General features: G+C 40.8%; 1 protein-coding gene across 4 annotated transcripts in view; it reads right to left on the bottom strand.

Moving 5' to 3' along the window:
* The window catches only part of SBNO1 (strawberry notch homolog 1), a 76,879-nt gene that overhangs the window by 27,582 nt on the left and 26,831 nt on the right, over window positions 1-22,466 (bottom strand). For all 4 annotated transcript variants that reach the window (XM_021669957.2, XM_021669959.2, XM_021669960.2 and 1 more), the window contains 16 exons: window positions 21,093-21,189; window positions 18,899-19,059; window positions 17,035-17,168; window positions 16,151-16,241; window positions 14,035-14,196; window positions 13,197-13,332; window positions 13,012-13,117; window positions 12,731-12,884; window positions 11,486-11,668; window positions 10,855-10,952; window positions 8,453-8,604; window positions 6,404-6,601; window positions 5,801-5,968; window positions 5,535-5,710; window positions 5,011-5,142; window positions 1,852-1,987 (listed from right to left, as the gene is read on the bottom strand). In XM_021669957.2, the coding sequence (XP_021525632.2) occupies window positions 1,852-1,987; window positions 5,011-5,142; window positions 5,535-5,710; window positions 5,801-5,968; window positions 6,404-6,601; window positions 8,453-8,604; window positions 10,855-10,952; window positions 11,486-11,668; window positions 12,731-12,884; window positions 13,012-13,117; window positions 13,197-13,332; window positions 14,035-14,196; window positions 16,151-16,241; window positions 17,035-17,168; window positions 18,899-19,059; window positions 21,093-21,189 (2,284 nt within the window). The remainder of the gene's footprint in view (window positions 1-1,851; window positions 1,988-5,010; window positions 5,143-5,534; window positions 5,711-5,800; window positions 5,969-6,403; window positions 6,602-8,452; window positions 8,605-10,854; window positions 10,953-11,485; window positions 11,669-12,730; window positions 12,885-13,011; window positions 13,118-13,196; window positions 13,333-14,034; window positions 14,197-16,150; window positions 16,242-17,034; window positions 17,169-18,898; window positions 19,060-21,092; window positions 21,190-22,466) is intronic.

Below are 22,466 nucleotides of genomic sequence, written 5' to 3'. Positions count from 1 at the left end.
ACTAAACTGGTATTGGGAAACCATTAAACAAGAAAACTTACAGAGAATGTAAAATTTACCAAAACACAACAGAATTATAAAATCAAAAACAGGGCTGGGCACGGTGACTCACACCTATAATCCCAATACTTTGGGAGGCCGAGGCAGGCAGATCACAAGGTCAGGAGTTTGAGACCAGCCTGGCCAACATGGTGAAACCCCATCTCTACTAAAAATATAAAAATTAGCCAGGTGTGGGGGCACACGCAGAGGTTGCGGTGAGTGAAGATTGCACCACTGCACTCTGCCCTGGGGGATAGAGCGAGACTTTGTCTCAAAAAAAAAAAAAAAGAAGAAGAAGAAGAAAACATCGGCTTGAAAGAGGTCCACATACAGAGTAACACTAAACCTGCCATAAAACTGCTCAATGATAGAAGTATTAGCATTGCTACCCCAATTTTGGTTGACCACATTGCTAATGCACAGCTTATGTGCATCATGATTCTCCCCAGACCGTTTTTCAAATCACTGGTCACAAGGAACATGAAAATGGAAGGCAGGAGCTATGTGCCTTTGGTAAAACTACTGAAGTTTGAAAAGCATATGGAAATAGCAACTTCACTGACATAGACCTAATACATCCTAAAGTTTTATGAGAAGCCCTGTTCCTCGAAACCCACAAATTCCCGCCACCATGTATATATTTTTTTACAACTTGTAAATAGATAAAAATTGAATTCATAACGCACCATATACTATAAGGTATATCTAACATTCCTTAAAGGCAAAATCTGAGATTTTGAGTTATAAGATATAAGACACCGGCCAGGTGCAGTGGCTCATGCCTGTAATCCCAGCTCTTTGGGAGGCCGAGGCAAACAGATCACCTGAGGTGGGGAGTTTGAGACCAGTCTGACCAACATGGAGAAACACTGTCTCTATTAAAAATAGAAATTAGCTGGATCTGGTGGCGCATGCCTGTAATCCCAGCTACTTGAGGGGCTGGGGTAGAAGAATTGCTTGAACCCAGGAGACAAAGGTTGCAGTGAGCTGAGAATGCACCAGTGCACTCCAGCCTAGGCAATAAGAGTGAAACTCTGCGACAAAAAAATTTGAAAAGACATTAAACATAGATTTTTGTTTTAGTTTTTTTTGTGACAAGGTCACGCTCTATAACCCAGGCTAGAGTGCAGTGATGCAATTATACCTCATGGCAACCTTGAACTTCTGGACTCAAGTAATCCTCCTACCTCAGCCTCCTCAGTAGCTGGGACTATAGGCACACACCACCATACCCAGCCAGCTTATCCATCCATCCATTCATCTAATCCATCCATCTATCAATTCATCCATCCATTTATTTATTTATTTTTATTGTTTTTAGATGGAGTCTCCCAATGTTGCCCAGGTTGGAGTGCAGTGTACCGATCTTGGCTCACTGCAACCTCCACCCGCCAGGTTCAAGCGATTCTCCTGCCTCAGCCTCCTGAATAGCTGGGATTACAGGTGTGTGCCATCACACCCAGTTAATTTTTTGTATTTTAAGTAGAGGTGGGGTTTCACCATGTTAGCCAGGCTGCTCTCAAACTATGACCGAAAGTGATCCGGCCCCAGCTCCCAAATGCTGGCATTATGGGTGTGAGCCACTGTGCTCGGCTCATTTTTTTTTTTTTTCTTTTGGTGGAAACAGGGTCTTACCATGTTACCCAGGCTGGTCTCAAACTCCTGGACTCAAGTTATCCTCCCACAGTGGCCTCCCAAGTGTTGGGACTACAGACCACTGTGCCCGGCCTAAACCTATGTTTTAATATGCATAAATTTACCCAATGATCCCTAGTTATTCATTAAGTAAAATCCAGTGTAGGAACTTACCGAACTGTTGAATTGCTCTATCAGCGCTCCAAGGTAATTCTAAAGTCATATGAACTCTTCGCCTTTGATTTTTAGCTCTCCTATCTGCTTGTAATGAAATACCCGAGCTGGCAGCTTCTGAGATGATAGCAATATTCTATAACAAATATAAGAGAAATAAAATCACTTTTGCATAACAAGCAGGCCAGTGTCTTAAAAGAAGTTCTTTAGCCGGGTGCGGTGGCTCACGCCTGTAATCCCAGCACTTTGGGAGGCCAAGGCGGGTGGATCACTAGGTCAAGAGATCGAGACCATCCTGGTCAATATGGTGAAACCCCGTCTCTACTAAAAAAAAAAAATTAATTAATTAAAAAAAAAAAAAAAAAGAAGTTCTTTAGCAAACTACTTACTTTCTCCTTTCTCAATAAAAAGACTCCCAATTTTATCGCCCAGTCTTCCTTACAGCTAAGTGTGAACATTCTCCAGCCAGTAGGGTGTAGGTAAAATGTATGATGCCCAGGAAATGTCCCTAACAGGAGGAGACACGCCCTTCTCATCCTCTGTCTCCTCTCTGTTATGCAAAATTTAGAGGTAATGACAAGGTCTGGAACAGCTATCTTGGAATGCAGAAGTAACTTGGAAACGGATGCCCGCACAATTTAATAGACAATACAGAAGATGCCTGGGCTTCAAGGGGGCATACAAGCCCTGCTCTACCTACCCGAACGTATCCATGAAAGAAATAAGCATCCTTTTTTTTTTTTTGAGACGCTGTCTCACTCTGTTGCCCAGGCTATGATCTTGGCTCACTGCAACCTTTGCTTCCCAGGTTCAAGCGATTCTCCTGCCTCAGCCTCCTGAGTAGCTGAGATTACAGGCGCCCGCCACCGTGCCTGGCTAATTTTTGTATTTTTAGTAGAGACGGGGTTTCACCACCTTGTCCAGGCTGGTTTCAAACTCCTAACCTCATGATCTACCCACCTCGGCCTCCCAAAGTGCTAGGATTATAGGCGTGAGCCACCATGCCCAGGTTTTTTTTTTTTTTTGAGACGGAGTCTGGCTCTGTTACCCAGTCTGGAGTGCAGTCGTGTGGTATCAGCTCACTGCAACCTCTGCCTCCCAGGTTCAAGCAATTCTCCTGCCTCAGTCTCCGAAGTAGGTGGGACTAAAGGCACGTGCCACCATGCCCAACTAATCTTTTTTGTATTTTTAGTAGAGAAGGAGTATTAACTGTGTTAGCCAGAGTAAGTTTTTGTATTTTAGTAGAGACAGGGTTTCACTGTGTTAGCCAGGATAGTCTCAATCTCCTGACCTCATGATCCACCCGCCTTGGGCTCCCAAAGTGCTGGGATTACAGGTGTAAGCCACTGCACCTGGCCACATCTATCTTATTGAAGTCAATACTTAATAGGCTTTGTATTTTCTGTTATTTAACAACCAAAACTAATTCCAACTAATGTAATTCCTAATGCATATGGGCCTAGATTCATGAAGCAATTATATGAAATAACTAATACCTCTACCTACAATCTTCAAAATGTGTAACATTATCTTTTGTATTTACATATATATTTTTTTGAGACAGGGTCTCACTCTGTCACACAGGCTGGAGTACAGTGGTGCAATCACAGCTCTCTACAGCTTTCACCTCTCAAGCTCAAGCAATCCTCCTACCTTAGCCTCCTCAGTAGCTAGGACTGTTGGGCACATGCCATCACATGACTTTTTTCCCCTGTAGAGGTGGGGTCCCACTGCGTTGCCCAGGCTGGTGTTGAACTTTTGTAATCCTAGCACTTTGGGAGGCTGAGGCAGGGAGATCACTTGAGGTTAGGAGTTCAAGACCAGCCTGTCCAATATAAGGAAACCCTGTCTCTACTAAAAGTACAAAAATTAGCCAGGTGTGGTGGTGTGTGCCTGTATTCCCAGCTTACTCAGGTGGCTAAGGCACAAGAATCTCTTGAAGCCAGGAGGTGGAGGTGGCAGTGAGCTGAGATCATGGTAGTGAGCTGAGATAACGCCACTGCATTCCAGCCTTAGGGACAAAGTGAAACTCTGTCTCAAACAAACAAACAAAAAGTCTACAGCAAGAGTCTCTGGGCAAGAGCAATGGCTCATGCTTATAATCCCAGCACTTTGTGAAGCCAAGGTGGGTGCATCACTTGAGGTCAGGAGTTCAAGACCAGCCTGGCCAATATGGTGAAACCTCTCTCTATCAAAAAATACAAAGATTAGTTAGGCATGGTGGCATGCGCCTGCAGTCCCAGCTACTCAGGAGGCTGAGGCACAAAAATCGAGGTGGAGGTAACAGTGAGCTGAGATCATGTCAGTGCACTCCAGCCAACACTCTGTCTGGAGGCACCCAAAATCTCTACAATGGTCAAATATGAGAGTCTAATCTACAAGCCATTTACAGTAAATCATCTTAATATAACATGATATAGCAATAAACAGTAAAACCAAAGTTACTAATAATATGGACACGCATAAATATTTTAGACTCAAAATCAGAGTGACACTAGAGTAACAACAGATATCACAATACCAAGATGAACTAAGAGAACATAGTATTTTTATATCATGATTAAATATTTCAAAAGCCTCCAAAGCATTCGAGTCAGATCTAATTCTATGCATAATATACAACACTCATTATATTCAATGATACAGTAATAAAAACATGTAAAATACTCAGTATGTGCAATTACTAAAAAAATTTGCGTAACAGCTCTGTCACCCAGGCCGGAGTGCAGTGGTGCGATTTCAGCTCACTGCAACCTGTGCCTCCCAGGCTCAAGCTATCCTCCTACCTCAGCCTTCTGAGCATCTGGGACTACAGGCATGCAGTACCACATCCGGCTAATTTTTTGTATTATCAGTAGAGACTGGGTTTCACCATGTTGCCCAGGCTAGTCTCAAACTCCAGAGCTCAAGCGATCCATCCGCCTCAGCCTCCCAAAGTGCTGAGATTATAGCCCTGAGCCACTGCACCAGGTCAGTACTTACTATATTCAATGATAAAATAATAAAAACAGGTAAAATGTTCAGCATGTGTAATTACTGAAAAATACAGAATGACAATACTCAATGAACTTGTATTAAAAGGAAAAAAATCCCATCTAAAGATAATCTCAATATATGGGCATCGTTCTTTTCACTGAGAAGCATCCCAGAAAAACATACCTTATCTCCATCCATAAATCGCTGTTTCTCTGTGATGTTTAGTATTTCCACAGGCACATCAAGTTCAGATCTTGATTCATAAGATATGCTTCCATCATCATTGCTCACAACCCGTCCCTTGCGGCCAGTCATCTGAGGGAGTCAACGTCATTACAATGAAGGTATCTGACTGTGGGGCATGGACTCAGTGCCTCTTTCCTTAAAGACACTTGGGAAATAAAAGCACACGTTGTGCTGCACCAGGCACTGGAGGATACAGAACAGTACAACATGGTCCCTGGAAAAAGCTGACATGTGGCCACGATCGCAAAAGCTGTGTGACAAGTGCAGTAACCAGGACAGTGGCTTGGGATAGACACTCAGATACTGGAGGCAGCACTTCACTGGATCTAGGATGGCAACTAAAGTAGAACAAGAAATCTACGATCTAAAAATTTTAGATTATGTGATAATACTCAAAATACAACTCATTTTATAGGGGTTCAAATGGCAAAAATGTCACCAAGACATACAGGCATATTTACCTCAGCAACATTCTCAGGGCCACCAAGTTCATCAATAAGTTCATCCAGGGTATTAGGGGGGAGGTCTTCAGCTAATTTTTCTAGTTTATCAAGCAGGTCTTTCTTCATCTGCTGAGCCCTTTCCACGGCATCCTGACTTGTTATAAGGCTACTGTTACTGTTGGTGTTACTGTTAGCTAGATAAAGAACATTTGTTAAAAGTCAGTACAAAGTTTAACTATTTTTGTTTAAAACGTATTTCAACAAGAAAGTATCTACATGGATACCTGGTGTACTGTTAGGAGCAGGTGAGATAACTGGTGTAGATGAAAAACTGGGTCGTTTTGATCCAAGACCTGATGCTAATAAGGCACTTTGAATAGAATCTGGATCTATACTTTTCTTCTTTTTTTTCTCTTTGTTTTTCTTGTGATCTTTTCTGATTAACCAGGGATCTGAGCATTAAGGAAAGATATATGTCAAATCATTTGTTAAAAAAGTACAGACTCTTTACCTGGGACTACAGGCACATGCCACCATAACCAGCTAATTTTTTTTTTTTGTCCAGAGTCTCACTGTCTCCCAGGCTAAAGTGCAGTGGCATAACTTATAACTGATAACTTATCACCACCTACACTGGTCCATCGATAAACCATGGGGTACAAATCCATGTTGTCAAGTTAAAAATAACTGCACAAAAATTGAGGTTATCTTCTCACATATATGAGAACCTCCAGAAGGTAGATAAGCCTGGAGCTCTCCACCAAGCAAAGATTAGAATCTGTGTGATCATTTGTACTGTACAGAAAAAAAGCTTTAATATCCCATTTTTAAATACACTAAAATATTAATTATACTTTAGTGTATATTTAATATATTGATGAACTTACCATTTTCATCATCCTCACTAGATTCATCTCTAAATGGGTTGAAATCATCATCATCTCCAGAACTCATGTTTTTAGAGCTGTCATAGTCACTTTCTTCATTATCAGAGGCATCAGATTCACTTCCACTGTCATCAGAACTGCTACCAGTAAGTCCACCTACTTTTCGTGCTTTTTTGGCTTCTCGAGTTATTTCTTCACCTACCCCCAACACAATCAAGAGAGTCAGCCCAAATTCAATGTTCTTAAGATCCAGTACACGTTTAGTTCATGAATTAATTCAAATGAAAAGTGCAGAGGAAAAGCATTTATTTAAAAGTCAACGAACAAACAGAATTCAAAAATCAGTGCTAACCTTTAGGACTCCCATAAGAAATAAGATTATAAACATTTATTCTCAAGAAGAAATTAGATACATTAAGTACTAAGTCAAGATCGCCTTCAAGCGCACAAGTTTCAAAACAAATTCAGGACAACAGAGTAAAAGCAGAACCTCTGGCACAGTCATAATTTGACTGTGTGTCCTATTTGAGAAGAGGTCTAATAATTACAGGTTTATAGACATACTCAGAAAATCGATTCATAAAATCTTTTTATTTTTGGACACAAGGCCTCACTCTGTTGCCCAGGCTAGAGTGGAGTGGCACAATCATAGCTCACTGCAGCCTCAACTTCCCTGGCTCAAGTGATCCTCCCACCTCAGCCTCCTAAGTACCTGGAGCTATAGGTACACGCCACCATGACCAGCTATTTTTTTTCCCGCAGACAGTCTCACTCTGTCTCCCAGGCAAAAGTGCAGTGGCATGATCTTGGTTCACTGCAACCTTTGCCTCCTGAGTTCAAGCGATTCTCCTGCCTCAACCTCCTGCATAGCTGGGATTATTAAGGCGCCCCTGCCACCATGCCCAGCTGTTTTATATTTTAAGTAGAGACGGGGTTTGCCATGTTGGACAGGCTGGTCTTGAACTCCTGACCTAAGTGATCCGCCGCCTTGGCCTCTCAAAGTACTGGGATTACAGGCGTGAGTCACTGTGCCCAGACTGATAACTTATTTATTTTTTTGAAGACAGGGTCTCTCTCTATAGCTCAGGCTGGAGTGCAATGGTATGATCTCCGCTCACTGACACCTCTGCCTCCTGGGTTCAAGCGATTCTCCCACCTCAGCCTCCCAAGTAGCTGGGATTACAGGTATACGCCACTATGCCTAATTTTTTTGGTAGAGACTCGGTTTCTCCACGTTAATCAGGCTAGTCTGGAACTCCTGACCTCAGGTGATACACCGCACCCAGCTGAAGTTAACTTCTAAAAGCCAAACAGATCTGGGTGATGGCTCACGCCTACAATCCCAGCACTTTGGGCAGCTGAGGTGGGCGCACTGCTTGAGCCCAGGAGTTTGAGACCAGCCTGGCCAACATGGCGAAACCCTGTCTGTATTAAAAATACAAAAATTAGCAGGGTGTGGTGGTGCATGCCTGTAATCCCAGCTCCCTGAACCGGGAGGCGGAGGTTGCAGTGCGCCAAGATGGCGCCACTGCACTCCAGCCTGAGAGACAGAAGGAGACCCTGCCTCAAAAACAAAACAAAACAAAACAAAACAAATGCTCTTTTAAAGAAAACTACTGAAACACCCAACTCTACAAATATTAAAAAATAGGTCTGACAATAGAAAGACACAGGTTTTAGTACCCATGCATCTTAAACTACCTCTGTGAACCTAGGAACACTCTTTAACTTTTAAATCTTTCTGTGCTTTAGTGACCTCTGTTTATAAAACTGGAAAAATAAGACCTAATTTCATATGGACCTCTGCCAGGTTAAATGGTAGAATGTATATAGCCAAGTGCTTAACACTCTGCCAACCACCAGTGAATTGCTCAAGTCCTAATTTAAAACAGGGATAACTTGTGCATTCAAAATTGTACAAGTGACAGTGAAAATTTGTAACCACTTTTGAATTCATGGAAGGCAGTTTATTACCAAAATATAGCCACTTTAAAATGCTTACATTTATGGAATTTTCAATGTCAACTATTTTTTTTAAAAAGTACTCACCTTTCCGTTTCTTTACTTTACTTTCTTTACAAGGACTATCTCTTGGTGAACTGTTGTTACTTGGAGCTGTCAAATCGATTCCTAGCAAACTATAAAGTTTTTTCCTGTCTGGAGCAGGAAAATGTTTTTCAATGAGTGACTGCAACACACCTCTGTAGGAGAGAAAAAGCAACAAATTAACAATTACTGCTTCAGTTGACAAAATAATTATATGTAAAGTCTTATGAAACAGATTGAAATACACCTTGTTCAATTTTACAAAATACTGATAAACGAGCTCAAATAAATTTTAATTTTCTAGCTCAAGGCTGTCCAACTAAATAAGAATGCAAGCCAAACTACATACATAATTATACACAATTATTATATTTTCTAGTAGCTTACATTAAAAAGTAGGAAAAAAAACTGGTGGAACTAAGTTTAGTAATTCATTTTATTTTATTTTTTATTTTTTTGAGACGGAGTTTCGCTCGTTACCCACGCTGGAGTGCAATGGCACGATCTCGTCTCACCGCAACCTCCGCCTCCTGGGTTCAAGGAATTCTCCTGCCTCAGCCTCCCGAGTAGCTGGGACTACAGGCACGCACCACCATGCCCAGCTAATTTTTGTATTTTTAGTAGAGACGGGGTTTCACCTTATTGACCAGGATGGTCTTGATCTCTTGACCTCGTGATCCACCCGCCTCGGCCTCCCAAAGTGCTGGGATTATAGGCGTGAGCCACCGCACCTGGCCTAGTAATTCATTTTATTTAACTCAATATACCACAGCAACACATACGTTTTACATTATTTTTTCTTAAGGAGTCTTTGAAACCTGGCTTAGTACACACATATAGCATTTCAATATGGACCAGTCATTTCAACTGCTCAATAGCCACATGTGACGAGTGGCTGCCATTACAGACAGGGTAGTTCTGGGCAATTATGTACATAAAAATATATATTAGCAGGTGCATGCATTTTTTTTTGTTTTTTTGAGATGGAGTCTTGCCGTCGCCCAGGCTACAGTGCACTGGTGCGATCTCAGCTCACTGCGACCTTCACTTCCTATGTTCAAGCAAATCTCTGCCTCAGCCTCCTGGATAGCTGGGATTATTGGCGTCTGCCACCAGGCTCAGCTAACTTTGGTATTTTTATGAGAGACAGGGTTTAACCAGCTTGGCCAGGATGGTCTTGAACTCTTGACCTCATGATCCACCCGTCTTGGCCTCCCAAAGTGCTAGGATTATAGGCATGAGCCACCATGCCCGGTCAACTTTTTTTTTTTTTTTTGAGATGGGAGTCTTGCTCTTGTTTCCTAGACTGGAGTGCAATGGTACAATCTTGGCTCACTGCAACCTCTGCCTTCCAAGTTCAGGCAATTCTCCTGCCTCAATGTGCCCCGTAGCTGGGATTACAGGTGCCTGCCATCATGCCTGGCTAATTTTTCTATTTTTAGTAGAGACGGGGTTTCACCATGTTGGCCAGGCTGGTCTCAAACTCCTGACCACCAGTGATCTGCCCGCCTCAGCCTCCCAAAGTGCTGGGATTACAGGAGTGAGTCCCAAGTTTTGTTTTTAAAAGGAGCATTTGAATGCATCCCGAGGCACAAAATAGTAAAGTGGCAAGTTTACTTTGCTCAATTTACTACCAGAGTTAGAATTTGCAGGTTAAGCAAACTAAAAACAATACCTAAAACATTGTAGGCATTGTTTTTTGAAGATCTCATGCTTAACTCAACTTTTAAAGAAGAGTTGCTTTTTCTTTTTTTTCTGAGATAGGGTCTCACTCTACCACTCAGACTGGAGTGTAGTGGTGCAATCTCAGCTCACTGGAACCTCCACCTCCTGGGTTCAAGCAATTCTCCTAACTAAGCCTCACACGTACCTAGAACTACAGGGCGAGTGCCACAAGGTCCAGCTAATTTTTGTATTTTTAGTAGAGATGAGGTTTTGCCATGTTGGCCAGGCTGGTCTCGAACTGACCACCTCGGCCTCCCAAAGTGCTGAGATTACAGGTGTGAGCCACCACGCTCAGCCAACTTATAAAGTAGACTTCATTATATAAGGACAAACTATAGTTACTGCTCCTGTGGATAATGATAATTTCAAATACAGAATGCTAAAACTGAAACTAAACCAAGCTGTCACACATTTCCAACATGTACAAGACAAACAAAATCAAGCCCTTCTGTTAAGTCATATACTCTGTGTAATACTGGCAAAATGCTTAACATTTTAGGATTATGAGATTTCTGTTACTGTTTTCTAATAAATACACTGTTAACAGAAAAGCACATTCCAAATACTCAGATCAAGAAAACTTAAAGATGATGCAGGTGAATCAAAAGTTTTGTCTCCAGGAAATGCCCACATTGGAACCAATCTAAGTAAGAACTCAAAAAGAAAAACAAAAACATTACTTGGCAGTTGAAACAAAATCATTCAATTCTCCCCCGCCCTCTTCTAAAGCTTCTAATGTTCTAGCTTCTCCTGTAGACTGCAGACCAATTACAACACACTGGAGAAAAAAAAGAAAACATGTTAATTACAAATAATAATGTTTGTGGCTTCTTACCAAGACATATTTTAAATATTTAGCTAAACAAAAATTTTAAACAACAATGTCCTCATTATTATAAAACACACATTCATTTTAGTTATTTCTTCTGTATGTTTGAGACAGGTTATGTGTCAAAACCTTACGCAGGAGACAGAATTACACAGAGTAGTAAGCATGAGTGGAGTCCCTGCCGTTGCAGTTTGTACTACCTAATGCTCTGAGTAGACATTCACCAAAAGAAAAAACCTTAATGCAATACACATCCATATGTTACCAGTGGTATCAGCTACGGATGACCAATAATAGTGATGTTTACTTTGTTATATTTTTCTGAGCTCTCTAAATTCTCCAAGCAGGCATTTCCTTTGTAACTTTAAGACATGTATTTTTTAGGAAAACCAGATTTTACAAGCAGAAAAACCTCAGCATCCACAAAAACTAAACAATATAACCCAAAAACAATGAATTTCTTAATGAGTTATTTGACTTACTTTTCCATTCTTGATTTCCTCTCGAGCTAGTTGCACAACCCTTTTAACTTTGGATGCTATACATAAGTATTTGAAAAACCTCTGATGAGCAGACCAGAACTGACCCCACATGGATTTCTTCATTCGTTGTTCGGCATCAATCAGATCTGCAGCTTGCTGAAACCGCTCTCTGGCGATGACCCACTGAAGATACACAAACAACATTTTAGACATTTCATCTTTGAGTGTAGTTATTTTAAAATATCAATTAAATCAAAATAGTGTTAAGTTCAAGGCCATTTAATATTAACCTAATAAATCATCTTTAGAAACTTGGAATTTACTTCTCAGGATAAACAGTTGTCTCAAGTTTCTTATTATCTAATGCAGTCATTTTAGGAAATAACGTGATTTTTAAAACTATGCAACTGAAATAAATGACTATAATTTATGAATTACCTTAACAAAATGAAAACTTCAAAAATTTGAAATATAAGAACACTGGTCTGGCCAGGTGCAGTGGCTCATGCCTATAATCCCAGCACTTTGGGAGGCCGAGGGCTGGCGGATCCCTTGAGCCCAGGAGTTGCAGACCAGCCTGGGCAATACTGTAAAACCTTGTCCCTACCAAAAAACACAAAATTAGCTGGGCACGGTGGTGCACGCCTGAGTCCCTCCTACTCAGGAGGCCAAGATGGGAGAACTGCTTGAACCTGGGAGGTGGGGGTTGCAGTAAGCTGCGATCACACCACAGCACTCCAGCCTAGGCAACAGAGTGAGAGACCCTGCCTCAAAAACAAACAAATAAAAAAACTACATTGGTTAAACAGTGTATCATCTGTTTTTTGGGTTTTTTTTCTGAGATGGAGTCTCCCTCTGTCGCCCAAGCTGGAGTGCAGTGGTGCGATCTCAGCTCACTGCAACCTCCGCCTCCTGGGTTCATGAGATTCTCCTGCCTCAGCCTCCCCAAGTAGCAGGGACTACAGGTGCAGGCCACCATGCCTAGCTAAACTTTTTTGTATTTCAGTAGAGATGAGGTTTCACCATGCTGGCCAGGGTGGTCTTGAACTCTTGACCTCAGGTGATCCACCCACCTCCCCCTCCCAAAGTGCTGGGATTATAGGTGTGAGCCACTGCATAAGGCCTCATCTGTTGTTTTATAGCAGAAATACATTCCCATGGGCAGGAGGCATCACAATTGCCAACCTAACAGACGCATTATGAGATACATAAAATAAACACTAGGAATTAAGAAAAATTCCTCACCAGCTTGACTGCTTTGTTATACATTTTAACATAGTTCTGAGAAAGAAGAACTTCTTCAATTTTGAAGGTCACTCCAGTAAAGCTCAGCTGTCGAGCAATGTACATTCCTCTAAGCTTCATATCCATAGCAACTATTTCCATGGCACCAACTCCTCTGAATAAAATTAAAACACACAGTAACTACCAATAAAGTAGAACTTTAACATACAGAGAACGAGCTATAGGAGTAACACATTTCTTAGATTGCTACTGAGAACAGTATATACTATAAACTGCATTACCTCCGTTCTACTGCTTGAATAAAATCACTGAATTCTCTAAATGGAGTACCCTCACCCCATATGCCAAGACGGTTCATATAGGCCATGTTGCGTGGTTCAGAAGCACCTGAAAAACCCACAAATGAAATAAATTACAGTTGAAAAAATTACCTGCAATGTATGTTTTTAAATAAATAACTACTCACCAGTTGCACTAGCATAAACAACTCTGGCTTTTGGCAATTTGTTCTGAAGCTCTAAAACAGCTAAGCCTGTCTTGGTTGGCTTTGAAGAACCAACAGGACATAAATTTTTTGCTTTATGACACTCGTCAAACACTATCTAAATGGAATGAATTAAGGAATGTATCACATTAGTATTAAGTGTCTCTAGTCTTTCAAGAAGAGTTAACTTTTATTCCAAGGCCTTTTGATTGCCTACTTTATGACTGCAAATATAAAAGAAGTCCTATGTGCCTTTCCCCAGTTACATCCTCCTCCCTCTCAGGCCTCAGAGGCATTCACTGAATTTGGAATTTATTTAAACCAGCTATTTGCTTTTAAAGTAAAACAGAAAAGAACCCACTGCAGCAAGAAGTTATTATTTGGTAACTTGTGTAAGTAGAAGCATGATTGCTAACCAATTTAAGCAGCATTTCAGAGACTGGTGTTCCTCACGCAAGACAGTTAAGAGATATGCTGTGAACAAGAAAGTCTGGGCCCACTAAGTTCTAAGTGTTCTTTCCCTTAGTCTTCTCAGGTATTTCACTATGTAAATATGCAATGTTAATCCCCAAAAGGGGAATATGGTATTCAGCATTCCTCATAGCTATTAACATTTTTCTAAACCAGGAGGTTAAATACTGGTCTCCTAACAGGTAAAAAAACACAATTAACTTTCCAATCCCTTTGGATATTCTAGTTTATCATTAAAGTTTTCACTCCAGCAATTCACTTAATCTTAGGATTCCTGTTTCCCAAAGGTCTCCCCTTTTATAATTTTGCTGTCATTAAAAAGTACAAAAACATTTTCCGTAAAGGATACCACTCCATCGAAGTCATCACCGCACCAATGTAGAAGTTGTTTTAACCTAGTTTTATACTTGCCGCCAGACTGGCTTTCACCAATAAGTGAAGAGTATGTAGCAAAAATAACACCCTTTTTCACACTCCCATTATGTTTGGAAGAAATTTTTCCATATTTAAACTAAAAGAAAGAAAAGAGTAAATTTAATTAGTATACCTTTCTGAAACATTTATCCCTACCAAACATTCACAAGCAGAAACTCGTTAGGCTCATAACAGGCTTCAGAAAACACAAAAGTACAAAGAGACACAAATTTTTCGTATAGATATATACAACACAAGCACTCAACTTTATAGTGCAAAAACCCAGTTTTTGGTAGGGTACAGTGGCTCAGGCCTGCAATCTCAACACTTTGGGAGGCCGAGGTAGATACATCGCTTGGGCTCAGGAGTTCAAGACCAGCCTGGCCAACATAGTGAAACCCCATCTCTATAAAAAACACAAAAATTAGCCAGGCATCATGGCACATTCCTATGGTCCCAGCTACTCCAGAGGCTGAAGTTGGAGAATTGCTTGAACCTGGAGGACAGAGGTTTCAGTGAGCTGAGACTGCGCCACTGCACTCCAGCCTAGGTGAGAGTTGAGATAGTGATAAGAAAAAAAAAATCGTTTTCAAAGTCTTAAAAACTCTATCACCAAGAAAAAATATTGAAAACTAGACAAACTCCCCCATAAGAAAAAATGTCACAATTTACAAGTATTTACTGTACACTTACTATATGCAAAACACCATGATTAATTTCTGAGGGATATATAAGAATTGAGTAATTATTCATGTGCCCTTCTAATACTACTCTGAAATAAAAAAACATTTCTAGGTGCCAGTTACATGCTTTTAGTTCTGAAGTGTATAAAGTCATTCAAGACACCAGTACTTCATAACTACAAATCCACCCAGTAAAACCCATCCTAACAAGCCGCTGATGAGCAGGGCAGCACTGAATTCAACTTAGGACTCACATGGGAAGTAGATTTACAGTTACCTATTTTCAAAGAGTTACTAGAGGGGCACTTCCAGGAACCATATCAGTCTATTTTAACCTCATAACACCAACAATTGGTTCATGCATAGTAGGTCAATAAAGATTTGCTAAATCAATCTTACCACTTTTTTTTTTTTTTTTCTGAGATGGAGTCTCGCTCTGTCACCCAGGCTGTAGTGCAGTGGGACGATCTGAGCTCAGTGCAACTTCTGCCTCCTGGGTTCAAGCAATTCTCCTGACTCAGCCTCCTAAATAGCTAGGATTACAGGCACGCACCACCATGCCTAGCTCATTTTTGTATTTTTAGTAGAGACAGGGTTTCAACATCTTGGCCAGGCTGGTCTTGAACTGCGGACCTCATGATCCACCCACGTCAGCCTCCACGAAGTGCTGGGATTACAGGAGTGAGCCACCGCACCCGGCCTTAATTTTTGTATTTTTAGTAGAGACAGGGTTTTATCATGTTGGTCAGGCTGGTCTCAAACTCCTGATCTCAGGTGATCCACCTGCCTATGCCTCCCAACATGCTGGGATTACAGGCATGAGCCACCATGTCCAGCACTGAACTTTAACATTCTGAAACACACTGGCATACATTTTCTTTCACCTTATAAAACTGTTTTCATGTGAGAAGAGGTACGGGTAACTCAAGTCCATTAGCTGTACAAATACAAATACCAGTCTTCCCAAGCCATAACTACCTACACCACACAGGATTTGGTGAACTATACTGCAAGGTATGCCACCTATCTACACTGCATCCTTATGACATGTAAACTTTCGAAAGAAAGACAAAAATGGCACTGATTATTGAGAGAATCAACTGGTGTGCACTGTACACCTACAGCACATCTCAATTTGGACTGGTCATTTATACTGCTCAACAGCCACATGTGATAAATGGTTACTGCTTGTCGAGGTGTTTAGCACACAGGAATCCACAAACCAACAACAGTGGCAACACGCACTATGCTTTCTGTGGAGTAACATAAAAATCATACAAAGTTGTCCAAAGTTTTCCCTTATATATAGGTATTTCATAGATGAGTCAATATTTACTGAATAACCAACTGAATAAAAAGCTTTCATACCTTATTTAATGAATGAACCAAAATGTTTTTTGCTCCAATATCCCTTAAATCTCTTTCAGCATCATATTTTAAGTCATTTGAAACACTAAACCTGCCAAAATAAAAAAAGCACAAATTAAATACAAATTATGTAATTATAGAATTCAGGAATAAATAAAGTCAGGTAGTGACACTTAAAACAAAAAATAGAAAAACCTTACTCATTAAAACCCATCTCAAAAGTCACGCACAATGGCTCATGCCTGTAATTCCAGCACTTTGGGAGGCTGAGGCGGGTGGATCACGAGGTCAGGAGATCGAGACCATCCTGGCTAACATGGTAAAATCCCGTCTCTACTAAAAATACAAAAAATTCGCTGGGCATGGTGGCATGCGCCTGTAGTCCCAGCTACTCAGGAGGATGAGGCAGGAGAATCACTTGAGCTCAGGAGGCAGAGGTTGCAGTGAGCCAAGATCGAATACTGCATTCCAGCCTGGGCAACAGAGCAAGATTCTGTCTCCAAAAAAAAAAAAAAAAATCCCAAACAACCCACCCCACTCAGTGCAGTGGCTCACATCTGTAATTCCAACACTTTGAGAGGATGAGTCAGGAGAATTGCTTGAGCCCAGAAGTTCGAGACCAGCCTGAGCAACACAACAAAACCCATTTCTACAAACAATTAAGAAATTTGCCAAGCATGGTGGCGCACACCTACTCAGGAGGCTGAGGCAGGAGAATCACTTGAGCCCCAGAGGTAGAGGCTGCAGTGAGCCGTGAATGTGCCATTGCACTCCAGCCTGGGTGACAGAGACCCTGTCTTGATCAGGAAGGGGAATCTCATCCCCACATGCTAAAGTAATTATTCACTAATAAAAGCTTCTGAGGCTAATTTTTAAATACTTACCACAATGCTCGTTTTCTACTCAACAAATAATTTTCATAGATGATTCCTGCTATCGTTCTTCCTTTTCCTACACCAGCACCATCACCTATTAAGAAGCCAGCACGATCTCCATTAGGTAGAAAAGTTTCATGTTGCTGAAAAACAAAAGGCTGCTAATTAATATAATCCTTTAGGTATTTTGGTGATCAATTTTTCATACACTGTTTTACAAATATATTGATGTTATCTGTTTTTTGTTTTGTATACATATTTTGTAACATTATTTATTTTTACTTAAAGTTCATATGGTTTGGCTTTTAATGTGGATACTTTCTACATATTTACTATATATTATCTCCTGCTACTCTCCCATGTACCAGGTAACTAAAGTTAAGAAATTGGTGAGGAGCCCACTATACCCCATCAACACTTGCAGAATCAAATAGGAAATTCTTCTGTTTTCTTTTTGACAGAGTCTCACTCTGTCATCCAGGCTGGAGTGCAGTAGCACAATCTTGGTTCACTGCAACCTCCACCTCCTGAGTTCAAGTGATTCTCCTGCCTCAGCTTCCTGAGTAGCTGGGACTACAGGTGTGCACCACCATACCCAGCTAATTTTTTTATTTTTAGTAGAGCCAGAGTTTCACCATGTTGGCCAGGCTGATCTCAAACTCCTGACCTCAGGGTGATCCATCTGCCTCGGCCTCCCAAAGTGCTGGGATTACAGGCATGAGCCACCATGCCCAGCCAAATTAAAAGTTTTACAGCACACAAAATATAGAAGATAAATGGCTATTTTGGTTATTACTTATTTTACAGATACGGAGTATGACTGAAATCATTTCAAGACCGCAGTTTAACTCTATCTCACATCATTTTAAAAGCCCACACAACACCTCACAGTCCAATAATATGACAGTTTATACAATCATCCCCCAATGATGTGGATGCTCAAATCTTTTCCAGCTGGGGGGAACAAAAGGTACAACAAATATCCATCTGTATATGTTCCAACAGTTCTAGGGAGCACACTCCTAGGAATGGACATACACACACACATATATACATATATCTAATTTTTTTTTTTTAAAAACGGTCTCATTCCTATCACCCAGGCTGGAGTGACAAGATCATGGCTTATTACAGCCTCAACTTCCCAAACTGAAGTGATTCTCCTACCTCAGCCTCTCAAAAAACTGGGACTATAAGGCCCATGCCACTACACCCAGCTAATTTTTTGTATTTTTAGTAAAGATGGTGTTTCACCATGTTACTCGTACTGGTCTTGAACTCCTGGGCTCAAGCAATCTGCCCATCTCAGCCTCCCTAAGTGCTGGGATTGCAGACATGAGTCACCGTGCTCAGCCGATATACACATTTTAAATTTTAATAGATATTCCCAGTAAATTCCAAGAAAGTTGACATTTGTCATTTCCACTGGAAATACACTATCTGTATCTCTGCTACACTTCTAAATTTAGTTTTCCAACACATAAAACGTTCATAAAAATCACATTTACAAGCTTTTCTTTTTTTTTTTTTGAGATGGAGTTTTGCTCGTTACCCAGGCTAGAGTGCAATGGTGCGATCTCGGCTCACCACAACCTCCATCTCCTGGGTTCAAGCAATTCTACCGCCTCAACCTCCCGAGCAGCTGGGACTATAGGCATGCGCCACCATGCCCAGCTAATTTTTGTATTTTTAGTAGAGACGGGGTTTCACCATGTTGACCAGGATGGTCTCCATCTCTTGACCTCGTGATCCACCCGTCTCGGCATTTACAAGCTTTTCATGCAAGGAAAAATTACCTTTAGATTGAAACAACTATGTTATCTAGAATAGGATATAATAATAATTATATTAATTAGGAAATATCATTGCTTACCTGGGCTGCATATGTAATTGCCTCAAGCTGTAATGCTGATAACCAGCCATTATCAATGGTTTCCTCAGAAATCGATGTTTTGTACCAAACATCAGGAGGAGTAACACTGGATAAAGAGCTAGTTTCCACTACAGCATCTGGGTGACGTAGGCCAATTTTTACTAAATAAAAATTTAAAAATAATTATTCCAAGTAATAACATTGCTAGTTTCATTACAGGCTATTGCAATATTTTTCCTAGGACAAAGAAAAATAATTAGAAAGTATTCACTCTGGGCTTCTACAAAAAGTCACTGATGATAAAGTACTATTCATATTTGACTAAAATGATTTACAAACTACATATGCTTAAAAGAAACTTGGGCCAGACAGGTGGCTCATGCCGTTAATCCCAGCACTCTGGGAGGCCGAGGTGGAGGGATCACTTGAAGTCAGGTGTTCGAGACCAGCCTGGTCAACATACCAAAATCCTGTCTCTATTAAAAATACAAAAATTAGTTGGGCATGTTGGTACATGTCTATAATTCCAGCTTACTCAGGAGGCTGAGGTACGAGAATCGCTTGAACCTAGGAGACAAAAGGTTGCAGTGAGCCGAGATTGCGCCACTGCACTCCAGCCTGGGCAACAGAGCAAGACTCCGCCTCAAGAAAAAAATAAAAATAAAACAACCAAGTCCCCCAAATATACAACACGAATATATTAAAATAATGATCTGGAAGCTTTTTCTATAAAGGATCAGAGAATGATTTTGCCTTTTTAGGCCATCCTGTCTCATATAACTATTTAACACTGCTGTTATAGTGTCAATGCAGCCATAGAGTAAGTAAATCAATGAATATGTCTATTTTCCAATAAAACTATTTACTATAAAAGAGGGTGTGGTCCAGATTCAGTTTGCTGTCCTCTTTTTTTGAGAGGGAATCTTGCTCTGTCACCAGGCTGGAGTGCAGTTGCATTATCTCAGCTCACTGTAACCTCTGCCTCCCGGGTTCAAGCAATTCTCCTGCCGTAGCCTCCCTAGTAGCTGGGACTACAGGCACGAGCCACCACACCCAGCTAGTTTTTGTATTTTTAGTAGAGATGGGGGGTTTTACCATGTTGGCCAGGATGGTCTCGATCTCTTGACCTTGTGATCCCCCCACCTCAGCCTCCCAAAGTGCTGGGATTACAGGCATGAGCCACCGCGCCCAGCCCCAACTCTTTCAATCTGTTTGCAAAATGATTATTAGTTATGGGAGAAAGAAAACATAAGTTCAGCAAGGCCCCCTAAAACTCATTATACATAACCAGAAAAGGATGATGGAATCTTGGAGTCTATCAGTAGTTGATAAAAAGAGAATTATAGTTCAAGTCAAACAGTATTATTAGTGGCTTTTTTTTTTTTTTTTTTGAGATGGAGTCTCAATCTGCCGCCCAGGCTAGCATGCAGTGGCATGATCTTGGCTCACTGCAACCTCTGCCTCCTGGATTCAAGGGATTCTCCTGCCTCAGTCTCCCGAGTAGCTGAGATTACAGGCATGTGCGACCATGCCCAGCTAATTTTTTTTGTATTTTTAGCAGAGATGTGGTTTCACATGTTGCCAGGTTGGTCTTGAACTCCTAACCTCATGATCCGCCTGCCTTGGCCTCCCAAAGTGCTGGGATTACAGGTGTGAGCCACCACACCTGGCCTATTACTGGTTTTTTACAGAAACCAATACTACGTGAAAGACAAATTCTAGACATAGATTTGTTTCCTATAATAAAAAAGTGAAAATATTATGCAAATACTAAAAACCTAATTTTGGACTTCATATAGTGGCTGCAAAAAACAAAAATCATGGTTATACAAAAGGGAGAAAAAAAGTTAATTAAAAACTATGGAATTCAAATAGCACAAATCATTTTTATAATTTCAGTATTTTTACAATTTTAGACAAGCTGTATATAATATAAATATGTATCTTAGCTTTATACATCTCTACAATTGGCTTTGATATTTATAATCACTACTCCTATGAACAAAATTAACTTAAAATAAAATCCAAGGTTCTTTAGTTTGAATTTTAAAAGACTTTGACCAAAAACAAGATTCTAATTCATATGGAAAAAAAACAACAAAACAAAGCAAAACAAAAAGAACCAAAAAAAATAAAAATAAAAAAAAACACAGTAAAACTTTGATGCAAATTTTAACAAATCCCAACGACTTACATTTTATTGGCATGTACTCTGCATAGGTTTCTGCATGACCCATTTCTTCTTCGTCTTCTTCCTCTGGTTCATCATCTTCTTTTATGACAGGGACCTTCTGCAACATAGAAAGACCAAAGCAGCACAATCAATCCCAAATCCAGGGACCAAACACCCAGCCAACACATAGAAAAACTCTCTTGTAGGAACGCCTACCATCTTCCATCATGGAAATACAACATGCCACCTCAATAATCCCTAAAATCTGGGCCATGCTTCGTGGCTTTCCTGCTTCTCTGATAATGAGCACAGACAACAAGGACCTACACTGTCCCTTACCCACAAATGGGTCACCACAGGGCTCCACATCCTTCTAGCCGTCATCATCTTAAGCTATTTTCCCCTTCAACGCTGCCTACCACCCCTCCTTGATGCCCAGAACTCTCTCTGCACTCGGACTGCGCCTACATTCTAGTTTCAGGAGAAAGAGGAAGCACTGTGGCTGGCTCTTCATAGTGCTAGAACTGGAGTGAATCCCAGCAAAGGTGCCTCTCAGCACCATATCCCACCTTTTTCTCAGTTCACTTCCATTTGTCTACTTTTCTACATATTCTATTTTTTTTTTCTTTTTTTTTTTTTGAGACGGAGTTTCGCTCTTATTACCCAGGCTGGAGTGCAATGGCACAATCTCGGCTCACCGCAACCTCCGCCTCCTGGGTTCAAGCAATTCTCCTGCCTCAGCCTCCCAAGTAGCTGGGACTACAGGCGTGCACCACCACGCCCAGCTAATTTTTTTGTATTTTTAGTAGAGACGGGGTTTCACCATGTTGACCAGTATGGTCTCGATCTCGTGACCTTGTGATCCACCCGCCTCGGCCTCCCAAAGTGCTGGGATTATAGGCGTGAGCCACCGCGCCCGGCCTTCTACATTCAATACCAAAACCCCAGAAGGCTGGAGTTTAAAGGCTCTTATGAAGAACAAAAAATTTATTTCAGACTTCTGTGTCTCCACAGGTGCAATCGTGATCATATGTAAGATGGCCATACAACTTATTCTCCAAACCTTGACACACCTGAGTTGGGGCACTATTAGAAATCATACTGAGAAAACAGGAGTAAACCCAGACTGTCCTCAACAAACCAAGTATGGTCACCATAGTTATGCTTTCCTTTTCTTCCTCTACAGGATCTTAAAGGAATTTTTATTACCAGTTTAATCATTAGGAAACTATTTATTAAAGTGTACTTGTTCAGGGAAGAATATATGTAAAAAAAAAAAATATTGTGAAACTCAGTATACCAATGGAACAGGACAACAAAAACTTACAGGTTAAGGCAAATTAAGGCAAGGACAGACTCTTTTTTCATTTACCTCAGAATCTAGAGCAGAATACG

The sequence above is a fragment of the Aotus nancymaae genome, unplaced genomic scaffold (assembly GCF_030222135.1).
Source record: "Aotus nancymaae isolate 86718 unplaced genomic scaffold, 86718_ANA_hifiasm-v0.15.2.pri h1tg000021l, whole genome shotgun sequence".
Taxonomy (NCBI): Eukaryota; Metazoa; Chordata; class Mammalia; order Primates; family Aotidae; genus Aotus; species Aotus nancymaae.
The sequence above is the reverse complement of the archived record's forward strand: the minus strand, read 5'-3'. Positions and strand labels throughout refer to the sequence as shown.